This window comes from Manacus candei, unplaced genomic scaffold (assembly GCF_025592945.1).
Source record: "Manacus candei isolate 608988 ecotype Guabito, Panama unplaced genomic scaffold, ASM2559294v1 h1tg000028l, whole genome shotgun sequence".
Taxonomy (NCBI): Eukaryota; Metazoa; Chordata; class Aves; order Passeriformes; family Pipridae; genus Manacus; species Manacus candei.
Window position 1 is genome coordinate 33,716,568 of NW_026138076.1, and position 13,517 is coordinate 33,730,084.

The window sequence follows — 13,517 nt, forward strand, 5'->3', positions numbered from 1 at the left end:
AAAAGTTGTGTCGATCTCTTCTCCCAATTAACAAGGGAGAGGACAAGAGGAAGTGTTCTCAAGTTGCTCCAGGGGAGGTTCAGGTTGGATATGAGGAAAAATTTCCTCACAGAGAGGGTTGTCAAGCACTGGAATGGACTTCCCAGGGAAGTGGTTGATTCTCCATTCTTGGAGTTATTTAGATGTGCAGATGTGGCATTTAGGGACATGGTTTAGTGGTGGACTTGGCAGTGCTAAGTTAGTGGTTGGACTTAGTGATCTTCTTAAAGGTATTTTCCAACCTAAACAATTATGATGCCACACATGATACTGAGCTACTACCGTTTTCCTCATCGCATGAATAAAACTGCACTGTGGTTGGAAGCACTGTGGCTTAGCTCATGGGAGTTCCTGCATGTGAAGCCATTCCAAAACTTCCCCATACAGTGAGAAAAAGTCATGAAGAAAAAAAAAGTAAATCTTGAGTACTGAAATAAGTAGAGTTGACTATTTAATGAGTCAGGCTGTTTGTCAATTTTTCCACCAGTTTTTCCTGAGAGATGACAAAGAGGGAGAAGAGCAAACATACTGCACTGCACTCTCATTGTGGTTGAAGTTTTGTGATTAAATGCCATTAGCTGCCTTGAATCATTAAGGCACAGAGCACAAGAGTAGTACAAGAACATGCTTTGATAGCCTTTATCTCTAGAACTCTGCTCAGATTTCTTCCATGGAAATTGGAGAAAGGCTGTGAGAAAGAGGGATACCAAAGTTTCCCAGGTCAGTGGGTCCTGAGGAGGAGAGAGCAATTCTGTGGTGGTTGATTAGACAGCCCAGGTAAGAGGCTTGCTTTGGGGACTGTATTCCCATCCCATGGCCCAGCAAGTACCTATACAGAAGAATAAAAAAACCTTTCCATAATTTCAACTTTTGACATTTTTTAAAAAATAAAAAAGTAAAGAGGATCCATTTCCATTTAAAGAAAAAACCCACACCCGAGCTCTAAATCTGAGAAGCCCAGAACCTCTCCCTGCTGGGGCACCTTGCTGGAGTTATTTCCTTGCCCTATTCTGGTGGCCCCTTGCATCCTGTTGGTTTCAGGATGGCAGCTCTCTCAGGGAGGCATTCTCTCTCTACCTTTAACATGAAGCAGCTATGATTTTCACCAAGGTCACTTTATGCACCCCAAAACCAAGACAGATGAGAGTTCCTGTTGCTTGTTTTGCTCCTCTGTGTTATGCCACACTGCCTGGGCTCCCTCACTTCTCATAAATGTCCCCTTTAAAAGTATCACAAACTATAATACGAAAGCTGGTGATGTATAGCATATTCTAAGGAAAGATTTGCCTCTGTTCAGAAACCTTCCTGACCTCGTGACCGAAGAAGAACAAAATAACGTATTAACAAAAACACAGTTCACTGCCAAAGAAAAGGAGTTCCTGTAAGAACTGAAACAATAAATCTCCTCTGTACTGAACTCCCAGAGGGAGTATGTTGTGTTTCCTCCTGTTCTTTATCAAAGTCCCCAAAATAAGCAGGAATGGGCAGTGACTAGGCACAGTCTCTACACACCTTTTTCCATGGAGTAATTAAGGCCTGCCCCAGAGTGAGAGAGCACTCCCTGCCCAGCTGTGTAAGGGAGGGCTGACAGCATTACCACCACTACCACCACAACCACCAAGCATGAAGCTCCTGGGAATTGCCTTCTTTTTCTTAGCTGTACTCTGTGTTTGTGCTGTGGGAGGTAAGTTCTTTGGCTTTCTTGGATAGACTTGTCACATTTGTGGGGTGTTTTGTGAGCAAAAGCTTAGCTGTCAGTAGCTGGATGCTTTTTTTTTTTTTTCCACTGCAGTGATTGAAAGACTGTGTGTTGGAGGAAAAGAAGGTACTAACTGGTAGTTGAGTTACATGTGTTCTATGAAAAAACTTTCCTGCCATTGTATTTTTGTGACAGCTTTCGTTTTAGGTATCATGAAGCTCCTAAATCTGAGAGGAATTAAAATTGGAGATATATTTACAAAAGTTTTCAGTTGTGTTTTTCTTCTAAGAAATAAAGCGTCTTTTGTACAGATGGCTTTAGGGGGGGAATTGAAATGTCTGAAAGATTTTGCAATTAATGTTCTTGCAAATCAGATCTATTCTGATGGATTTCCCTGGCACTATACCAGCAATAAGTTTGGCCAAGAGTATCTCTCAGAAATTATTTTAGTTTTGTCCCCAAAGATATAGGGGCTTACAAAATTTATCAAGTACCACATACTGAGGGATGCAAGCCTAGGGGTGATATTAGTTACTAAGTGCTGTATTCTTTAAACATGATTCTCAAATGCACAGATTTAATCAAATTTTATGATGTTCACGTGGTCACTGAACTGATGTTTTCATTATTCTTCAGCTTGAAAGATCATGCTTTTAAAGTGAAATTAACTAGTTGCCCTGAAAGGATGAGAGAAACTGCAACGGCCAGAGTCTATCACCTTTGTCAAAAGATACATTTGAAGTAAAATCTGCCTTTTGTCTGCACTTTCCTTTGCTGACCCTCTGGGCCAATGCTTCCACAAATGCCTACAGATTGTCTGCAAGGGATCTAGGAATCAGAACTTTAAAAACTGATAATTAATAGATGTCTATCTATTAGATGGGTATCTAATAGAAAGTAGATAATAGATTAACTGATCTATACAAAGTTAATCAACTTTTGCTCATGTTATGTGTTAAAATCTGGTCTTTTGTGATGTATCTTACACTGTTGCTTGGGCTCACTGCTGTTAGGGAAGTAAATCAATAAAGGAGATTAAAAATAAGCTTGTGCCACAGAAAGAACTGCTTTTAAAACTATGTTAAGTAAGTACAAGCCCTGAAAGTCTGTGTTGAAGTACTATTTATTCTCTGTCTGCTACTCCTAGTAAAAATAGCCTTCCTGTCATTGTTGAAGCTTTAATTTCACAATTTGTGAAAAGCAACGTGGAGTTGCATCAAAAAGAGCATATTTAACACAACAGTCCATAAAGCTTACCAGAAAGCAACATGCAAAGGTGGGAGGAATTCTGTCAACTTTATACAATCCTTTCTTTAAAAAGGATTTTCCCTCCTCTGCGTGATATGAATGTGGTAGAACTGATGACAGTGAATAAGCAAATTTTATATATGGTACGTTTGTTCTGAACAATTTTGTTTCTGTAAAAGTATTTTTAAATGCTTTATTGCAAGGTAGATATGGTAGTGAAATTCTGTTGGTAAATTCACAATTAAGAATATTTGTGGGAAAATTTGGAGTATGTCTCTACCCTGTGAAAGTAAAGGTGCATAATCTGGTCAAGCTTTCTTCAGGCTACCCCATACATCAACCTGTTAAGACAGAAGTGGTTTTATTGTCTGTAATATGAAGCTGGAACGAGTATTTGGATTTCCACTTTTGTGATCCCCAAAGTGTCCTGGGCTGTAATGGCAAGATTTTATAATCTGAAGAGGGGAACTGATGGTAAAGAGGCTAACACTAATCTCCCTTGTGCTCAGTCTCCCTTTTTTGAACACTGGAGACAGTAGCAAGACTTTTTTCCGGTTGCTTAGGAACACCTTTAGTATCTTAAAAGGTCAAATCACACCCCGGTGTTTTAATATTCCCTCTCCCAGGTTTTGGGGTATTGTGCCTTCAAAGCTTACAAAGACAAGTATTCTGTGGGCTTGCAACCTTTTCATGTAATACACACAAGTTGCCTGTCTTTGTATTTTTGTGTATCATACTGAAGTGGACAAGGATGTTTCCACTGTGGTTAGTAAAGAAAGCACCAAGTCTCCTGTAGAGCTTCCAAATTTCATGCTTTGTATTCAGCCTGTGTACTGGCAGTGCCTTTCTTTGCAATTTTCTAATTTGTCTTGGGACCTTGCATCCTCAAAAGCCCCTAATGTTTTGGTGAGATCGTGTCAGCACGTTACTAGGGGCACAGTTATGTTCAAATGTGGAGGTTGGTAGCTTCCTGACAGCTCATCCCTCCTCTCAAGGCTTTTCTCAACCCTTTGGAAGTTAAATGACATACTTAAAACAGGAGTTCCTTCGTGCTCATCTCAAGGTGTTCAGTCCTCCTGGTATATTGCTCTTTATTCTTACCTGTTCCAAAACAACTCAAATAGAAATGCTTTCTGCGTTGATTTATAGCATTTCCAGCTTTAAACAGACAGTACTGGAATGTGTAAAAAAATACATTGTCAAATTATAGTAATCAAATACAAATGCTCTCGAGTCTGCACAAATGTGTGGCAACACAGCACAGCAGATGTCCTCCACAAAGTGCTTGTAGCATCACAGCATCCTTCTCACTCAGGCACCCAGGTTGGTTTCTTGCAGAACTGATAGCAGAGAAGAGTGGGTTGTGCTCCCCCTAACATCAGTCTGGATGCCTTCAGGTTATGTACTCAAATGTAGGAGCTGGAATGGACTGTCTTGTGTTGAACATGTACAGCGGGTGGGTTTATTAGCATCTGATTACTGACCCCTGTTGACAGCTAGCAGTAACTTTATCCAAGTGCCCTGTCAAAATTAATGGCACAAAAAAAAAAAAACAAGGGTGCTTTTTATTTTGGAAAGGTAGGAGCAAGTCTTGGCATTGAGAGCCTGGTCCAAATGCCCCTGAAGTAATTTAGATGTATTCCATTACACTGTGGATCAGCCCTAAGCTACAGGTTTTCCAACCCCCTTCCCCATTAAGGGGATGTTGTGGAGCATCCTAACCCTACAATGCAGTTGATTAATCCTGACTCCCAGGCTGACAGCTTCAGAAAAGTTCCACTCAACCAGGGCTCCTGTAGTGACTACATATATTTGCAACTGCCTGAATTCTGCTCTTGTTGGTGTAAACTAGAGGAGATGGATAGCCTTTTCCTTTTCCATCTACTGTGCTCACAAGCCTTCAAGTCTTTTAAAAATTCATTTTAAAAATTAAATACTAGCTAAACTATTTTGAGCAGTTAGAGGTTTTGAGTATAGTCTTCCCTCAATCTGGATTATTATTCGTGTTGGTTCTCTAGAAGACCAGCAAGACACAGACTGTCACAGTTGGATCATTGTCTCATCTCTGAAAATTTGAGAAATGTGAATAGGCTTTGCATAAGGATTTCTTACACCCTTAATTTGCTTCAGCCCAAACTTTGAATGCCTTGAGAATTTTCTTGTTGCGAAAAAAAAAAAGCATTTGGCATTTTCGCTGTTCCTAGCATTTTGCAAAACTAGCTTTGTCAAAGATCAAATTATAGTGCTGGAGATTATCATAACCTTTAATTGAATATTGAATTTTTATCCCTGTCCAGATTTGTTTTGTTCCTTTTTGTTTCCCGTGCCCCCACATTACTTTCATTCATTAGATCTTTTGCATATGGGGCCAATTTTTGCCTAATAGATTTTAAAGGTGTATTTATTACTGGACAGAAGAAAATTGCTTGTTCTAGCCCCAAAGCTGAAGACAAGTTTACTGCATTTACTGAGGATAGAAGCAGATGGCTTGATACCTGCTTGCTTGTGATTTACAGCCAAAATAAATGGAAATTGAATATGAAGGGCAAGTTGCCTGCAGCATTCAGCTCCAAACCTGAGAATACATAATGCCATGCCCAACAAATGGCTGTCTCCTCTGAAAATTTACCAGAATGTTTTCTTTTTTATTTAGCTTTCTCTTTTTATCTGTATTTAAACCTAGAGTTCTTATTAATATTTATTCCATTATAAATTAGGAAAAAAAATTGGCTGAGGCTTGGTTTTGTTTGGTTGTGTGGGATGTTTTTTTCTAAATAGGAAAAGTACCCTGAATCTGGCCTCAAATTGTTTATACATCTGAGTCCTATGTAAAAAACCTGAAAAAGTACGAATTAAAAGTAATCTCCAAGGAACTCTTAACCTAGGGAAGGAAATACTTTGAACTGGTACTATTCGATAGTCAGACTAACTTAAAAGACTAAAGACAGTAAAATTGCATGGAAAGCCATCCTTATTACTTGTGGCCCTCATGAAGTGGAGGCAGAGAAGGTATTGTTTGTTTGTATTTTTTGCTGCAACAACTCAAGAAAGACCCTTTAATGTTTTGAGGTTTTTTTTGAAAAACAGAGAGACAATGTTGGATTTGTGTGTAGTAGCTGTTACTTCCAAATACAAGTCAAGAATTAAAGACTTGGCTCCCTTGGAAGACAAACATCTACTTTTGTGTTCAGCTAGCCCTCTAAAAATAGATTCCCCAGATGTAAATGGAAGGGTCAAACCCCTGAGTTGCACCGTGTTCTGCCATGGAAGTCACCATCATTATTCCAGCAACTGAGATACAGGTAGTGATACCTTGGCATTCATCTTGTCAGAATTGGCCCTTGGGTGCCCTAAGAGCTGCATGCTGTATCAGCCAGACCTACCTGCATTAAGAAAAGTTTGACACAATTTAATATGATTCTGTCTCTACGCTGTGCCTTCTGACCCTACCTCCCCATGTGAGAAAACTGTGCTGATTATCGCTTGCTGATATAATGACTTGGAACAAAATTCAGCAAGTGTGATCTGCTGGGGTATTGTAGAAAGAGGGTAGGAAGCCCTCTGCTGCCATCCTCACATGTCCTAGAGGCTGGTCTGGAGGGGTCCAAATTAATTCAGAAAGATTTTTTTTTTTCTCAGCAGTCAGGGAAGACAACATCCCCTTTCAGGCCTGGCTAACTAGCTAATGCTCCAAAGGTTATCTTTCAAACTAGTAACAGGGCAAGGATTTTCTCACTGCTTTTGGGGGGAAAGTGGATGCTTGCCTGACTTTGGTACAGGTGCAAATTCTATCCTATTTATCAATAGAGTATTTTTACAACAAGTTTTAATCTTTTTTCCTTTTTTCAATGGCATTAACATGCTCCTGGGTGTGTGTTAGCTACATGTTGTAGAGAGCAATGCATCTCAGGTTTCTGGAACCACAAAGCAAGTGGCACGTAGTTTTGCATCATATTTATCTGCTGGAACCTTTCTGCCTTGCCTTATCACTCTAAAGAAATTATGTGTTTTGCTGGGATGGGAGCACTATACCAGACTTGCTGTCTGAAGATTTCTACAAGATAAGTAATTGTTCTAAAAAGCACATTCAGTTTGTCTTAATGGTGTGATTTCTCAGTCTGGTACTTGGTTTGATGAGCATCAGTGTAAGCAAAACTTTAGGGTTAAATTGTTTAAATCCATGATTATATTAATGAGATGTGTATGCTTCCTGCAGATTCCTTCTTTCATAACTTTTAGCAGGAGATTAATGTCATTTTGGGGCTTGACAGATTTAGCTATTGAGGCATCTACTGATATGAATGGCAAAAGCTTTGGATTTTAGTTGGTCTGAGAAAAATTGTGCCAGGAGATTTAAAAACCTCCCTGGCCAGTGATTTGTATTCTTTTTCTCTGTAAAATACTTACTTGTCAAGATGTGTTTTCAATGCACATTAATCACTTGAAGTGATCAAAACCCCATATATTGCTTTGGATTTTATTAGTTTTCCTACTTTTTCTCATGCTCAACATTATATCTAGGGTTTTATTTGAAATACAGTCTTGATAACCTTCTAAATGTTAGTGCATGGGGTGCTATCTATCCCCATGTGAGGACAGTCTGAAATCATCTTTCCAGACAGATGAATTATTCCTCCTCATCTCAGCATGGGTTATATATCACAGCAATATAGGTGATGTAAATATCAGTGTTTGGAAACTCATCCAAAGGTTGTGGAAGCAAAAATATCACCAAACATTGTTAGGTGAAATGGCAAAAATAGGTGAGGATTACTCTCAAAAAATGTGAAATTCAAATATTTTCCCCCCCAAATTCCTGATCTCATGTCCAATAGAGAAAGGCAACTTTGGACATGATACATGGCTGATGCTTTCATGGCCATTCAAAGTCTCTAACAGCCAAAATTTGGGCTTTTTCTTTTCCCAGGAATTACAGATTCTGAAACTCCTGCCAAGTTGTCAAACCTCATTTGCCCTTGACTCCTACAGATGGTCATAAAGGCATAAATCTGTGACAAGATGAAATGTTTGGGGCCAGTGTGCAGTTTCATTGTAGTTGCTCATTCCTGCGCAGGACTGTTAAAATGTCTTTTTGGAAACTACTGAATTCTTTGAATTGTGGAGCTTTCTGGACATCCTGTGGAGTCTTACTCTGTTTTGAGACTAAACACATAGTTCTTAGAAATTGTAACTACACCAAAAGCTGGCTGGTGAGAAGCCTCTTCCAGCAGAGCACCTTTAGGTTCTCTTTAGGAAGGTTTCTTCTTATAAGAGTAGTGCATTAATATATTTGCTGTGATTCAGAAGACAGAAAACATATTTAACAAACTATTGGACTTCTAACAACTCACTAGTTTCCAACATGTAACAAAAGGAAGACCTTACTAGAGATCTATGCCAAATAACCCAATACCCAGGATGTGCTAACGACAGAAAGGGAAGGACACAGCACACGTATTAGAAGAAAAAACCTCCCAGTGCAGGACTGGTTTTTGGTTCTCTGCACATTTTATCCTGTCTAGTTCAAATGGCTTCAGAGGATTCCATTATTTCCCTTTTGCGTGTCATTCCCTGTGCTAATGGAGTCATGTGGCTGGTACGTCTTAATGCTCTTGAATTTAGGTGAACTAGTGCACAATTCATCTTATTGGCTTAGAGACACTTTCTTGTAGTGCACTCTCTGCTTCCTCCGTAATTGCTTTCAGCTTCCATTTCCAAGAGCTGGCAGAAAATGCTGTTTTCCAGATGCAAAATGGAAAATGGGAATTGATCATTTCTGGGAGAAGAGGCTGAAGAAGAGCAGAAGGGTTTGTGTAGAAATGGAACAGCTTATTCACAGTAGTTATAATTGTCATGGGGAATAAAATTACTCTAATTGCCAATAGAAGTTCAAGGGGTGTCTATAACTGCTCACGAACAGGAGATTAATGGCTCCCAACTCAAAAGGACTTTCCAGTGCCTTGACTGGGACCCGAGATTTTGACAAGGCTGAACATCCTGAATGTGGGCCACTCTGCTCCACTAGGAAGCTGGTTATCAGTGTGGGAGCTGACATGGCTACTGCAGCAGTTCCCACTGCTCTTTGATAGGTCCTCAGTACTGACAGTCTGTTTTAAGTGCTTTCTGAGTAACAACTTTGGTTTTTTACTAGGAATAAAGCATGTGGGAAAAGAGTTTCAGTTTTGCATCTGATCTGAGCAGTTGTGAATTGATAGAAATTCAAAATAACAAGAGTTCCAATAAGCTGGGCAAGATTCTTACAGGCAAGGAGGTCTTCATCAGCTATATGTGCCAATTAGAGGGATGAGATATTTTCAAAGTATACCCTTCATCCTTGCATATAAAGTAACTCCAGTGAGATTGTACTCCACTCAGAGCTTGCAAAGCCCATTTGGGGCCTTCCCTTTGGGATAGTCTGTACCATTTAACCTTTGCTCCAGGCAGTGTGGAAAAGATGAAGTGAGTCTCAATGGACCATTGAGCATGGAATTACATTAATTATAGAAGCAATTCACAATGTTTCCACAGAGTTTTCTGACAGGAACTGGTTTTTGATGCTCCAGAGGCTTTCAGAGCTTTGTCAGGAACAGAGTGGCATGGGCGGGTGTAGCTCAAATGGGTGTCTAGGCTGATCCCGGATGTTCTAAAAATAAGTACATCATAGCAGACACTGCAGTGACCCTTTCCTGAATTGTACAATTAGTCATGTTGCTGGAGATACATTTGGATCTCAAACATAAAGCAGAAGAACTAGGACTTTACTAACTGCTGCAGCACACTGCAAAGGAGAGCTATGGATTGACCTGGGCTCAGCTTCCGCTCTGGCTGTTTTATATCTGCCCTACCCAAACACACTCTTTCCTGGGAAACAAAAATAGGCTTCCAAATAGCATGGTAAGGAAAAAGCATTGCAAGCATTACACAGAGAAGGACGTAGTTTTCTCTCCACCTTCTGGGCGGAGGTGACTTACACCAACACTCTTATTCCTTCCTGTTGCAGGGGAAGAGGCTCTCCTTTATTTCTTTGTCTTGTTCTACTCAGCAATGCACAATATTTAAAAAGCTTTCTGTATAAAATTGCACCCATTAAAGACATTTTCCAAATTTATTTAGCATGACTAACACAAGGAGGGGGTGGCAGTTCGTTTTTCATACTATAAAATAGCCCTTATAAGCTCCTACCTTTTATCTTACACATGGGCAAACAAATATATCAGCATCAAAGGGTGACAATCTGGTGGCTTAAATAGCTTTAAAGGGTTTAATTAAAACCTATTAAATAGGTTTAACAGGTTTAAATAAAGAGAAGTGCAGAGCTTGGAGCCTTCATTCAAAGCAGGCTGGAGTGCTGATGAGCATGCTGAGCACATTTATTGTTTTATGGAGTGCAAGCAATGTATTCATCCCTCTGTAGTACACAGTAATAAAGATATCCACCAGGCTTCACGTAGGAGCAGAAGGCACAATGAGAAAGCTTGTGATTAAAAGCTTTTGATAGGGAGTTTGCATTTCTTCTGAGGCAATAAAAAACTCCATCAAGCTGGCTAGTAAAGTGCCCAGATTTCTATGTCCACACGTGCAGAGAGGCAAAGCATGCAGTGCTTGGGTTGTTTCAAATACTCAATAATATGGGGGCACTCATCCCACCTTTCTCATTAATGTTTTGGTGAGGGGAGCCCTCAACAACCCACATCAGCTGAGGCTGGTCTTTGGCAGCTGCTTTGTCAGTATTTCTCTGGGTAGTGGGTCCTGGTGCAGGAGCTGTTTGCTGGGTGTTTTGAGCAGGCTTTGTGGAAACAATGCCATTTGCCTGGGGAATTAGTAATTCCCAGCAGCTCCCTGCTAACGCCTGGTGTTGGGTCATGCCACACACCTGGGTGAGCACTGGGGCAAGTGCTGGCACCAAAGCTGCATTCCCTGCTCTCTCCCTGTTCCCTGCTGGAGAAATTGTGGCACCTACCTCCATTTTCTTCATTCCCTCAGCTCTTGCTGCTGGCTGCTTCCAGCCCACTTACTTTATGCTTCCTCTGCAGAACCCAAGTCCCATATTACCCCAATCACTGCTGCCTGTTCCCATGCCATGCAGGAGGAACCTGTCCCTCCTTTTCCAGCTATGGGGCTTTGCATTTATGCTCTCACTTCCCTAATGCCTATCTCTGTCACCTGTTTTCAGGTGCATTTGCCTTCTGCAGGGAGAGTGCTGTGCCTTTCTGACCCAGGAGCTTCTCCTTACTGCCTTCATGTCTTCCCCTGTGCTCCTGCCTATACGATTTTCCCACTCTTCTATAGCAGATTGTCTCTGTTGTGTGACACCAGTCCACAAACCAGGACCCGTAACCACAAGTGAAGAAGTAGAAAGTTGAACTAAAGTGTAAGATCTCCACATGTAGGATTGCATATTATGTTTTTGGACTGCTGCTGAAGAGAGACGTGACTGAAAGGAAGGTAACAGCTTGGCAAACGGGAGGTGGTTTCCCACCTCCCTAGGCAGTGGGAACCACAGGCTTCCAGCTGGTTGGCATAGGCAGCAAAGAACGTGGCCTTTCTCCCTGCCTTATCAGTTTGTACCTGTAGTATCTGACTACATCTCACAGGGGTTTGCCTTAAGCGTGATTGGTGTAACTTCGTCCTTCCGGTTGCCACTATAAGATATTCAATCCTGGGGTGGAAAATGGCTTACGTCAAGGGAGGCTGTGTTAAGAGCATTTGCAGCAGTGCAAAACCATTGTGAGGCCAGGCTGGAAAAACACTTTGCAATTCTGACTTTTAGTGATAGTGAAGTGGCAGTGATCCAGCATGGGACTCTTACTAGGGACACAACTTTTCTTTCACCAAGTGCTGCCACAGCATGAATAGTTGTGTGCAGGCCCTATTACAAATCCATCTGAATGTATGTGTGAGGCATGTCATGCTTTGTGTGTTGCTTTAGCATACTAAAGAAATACAAAGACATAACAGCTGTACTTTTCTTTGAGTTTGCTTCAAATTCATGAAGTTTGCAAATGGCTTTGTTTAATTTAACATCCTTTACGACACAATTACCAGCTTCAGCCATTCACAGGATTACATCAGAACCTTGATTCCCATTTAAAATCTAGTTGACATGACTATAGAAGAAAGATTTAAAGTAGGAGTCCTTAAGGATGAAAGGTACTAGAAACAGTATTACTTCTATAAAATTAATTCTTTCAGAACAAAATATCTGCAGGTCTGGAGATTTGTTTGTTTGTTTGTTTGTTTTATTTATTTCTGTAGTGTTTAATGTATAGATTTTGTATTTGTGATCTTAGAGGTTTTGAATAGGAAGAAAGGAATTGACAGTTTCAACCAATATTGTTAAAATTGCACTTAAACCTCTTCTAATAGTACATGTCGAATGATAGTTTTTGTGAATGGAAGCATCTATGCTTTCTATAAGACTTTTTTTGCAGTGCCTGCTGGTTTTCTAAATAATTTGCATTGTGTTGGTTTGTCATTTTTGATTTGTCAACCAGTGAGTAACCTGTGACCATGGGGAGGCTGGACCAGATGACCCACTGTGGTCTCTTCCAGCCTTTCCCATTCTATGATTCTGTGAGTAATCTCTACTCTGCACTTATAGCCATGTACCTTAAGTGTGATGATATATCCAGGAGAGATGTAAACTGACAAGCCAACACACTACTTATGGTAGCACGACACTGCAGTGTGGATGCCACAGACATGCAGGAAATCAGATAGATCCTTGAAGAACTGTCCAGCACCATATTGTTACAAACCAGCAATAACCATTGGTGGTAGCTGCTTTAAAACATCTTTTTATGTGTCTTGGCAGAATATTAACCTGAAGCTGTGCAGGAAGCTGAGCCTGGGTTTCCTGAACACTGTAGCACCTTACCTTCTCTGCCTAGGCTGGAAGTGCAACCTGGGCCTCCACAAAACATTACTCAAGAGGAAAGACCAAGGGCACCTAAATGCTAAACCTCACCAGGTAGAAGGCCCATGTAGAAGGCTTAGTTCTAGATCAGGAATTAAACCTTAAGATTGACTCCTAAATTAATGTATCCAGGTGCACTTCAATTCTGTTTGAAGGACCTGAGTAGGATTTTGAGCAGTGCCTAAGACTTGGGTTTGCTGTCAACACAAGAGAACAGTGTGCAGTGACTAGCAGATGGGAGATCATCTGGGTAAATTTTATTTTTTCTTCCGAGATTATATGAATCTTTACACAAAAATGCATTACAGAAGAAAAAAGAAATTTATCTCAAGGTTAGGGTAAAAGATCATGCACTGGGAAAGAAAGATGAATAAGTACTGAAAACAGAAATAAGAGAAATGTAAGAACTACATTGGGCCTGGGGAAAGATCAGATAGGAGAATGAAGAGATGAAGCAGCAATAAATAAAAATGAAAGAGAAAACATAGTAGACAACAGAGCTCCAAGGTAAGAGTAAACAGGCTGTGCACGTTGTCAGGCAGCAGCTATTTCTTGGGAACTCTGAGAAGATTAGTGCCAGATTTTCTTACAAGGACAGCTATAACTTTTTCCACA

At 40.5% G+C, this 13,517-nt stretch overlaps 1 protein-coding gene across 7 annotated transcripts in view; it reads left to right on the forward strand.

The window, feature by feature from the left end:
• Positions 1-1,484: 1,484 nt before the first annotated feature.
• The window catches only part of EMCN (endomucin), a 55,642-nt gene continuing 43,609 nt past the window's right edge, over positions 1,485-13,517 (forward strand). For 4 of the 7 annotated variants that reach the window (XR_007904983.1, XR_007904984.1, XR_007904982.1 and 1 more), the window contains exon 1: positions 1,486-1,723. Coding sequence is in view for 3 of the 7 variants with exons in the window: in XM_051790508.1 (XP_051646468.1) it covers positions 1,663-1,723 (61 nt within the window). In the remaining 4 variants the exon portion in view is untranslated. Of the gene's footprint in view, positions 1,724-13,517 lie in introns of all 7 variants that reach the window. The other 3 variants (XR_007904981.1, XM_051790506.1, XM_051790507.1) reach the window with 2 other exon arrangements.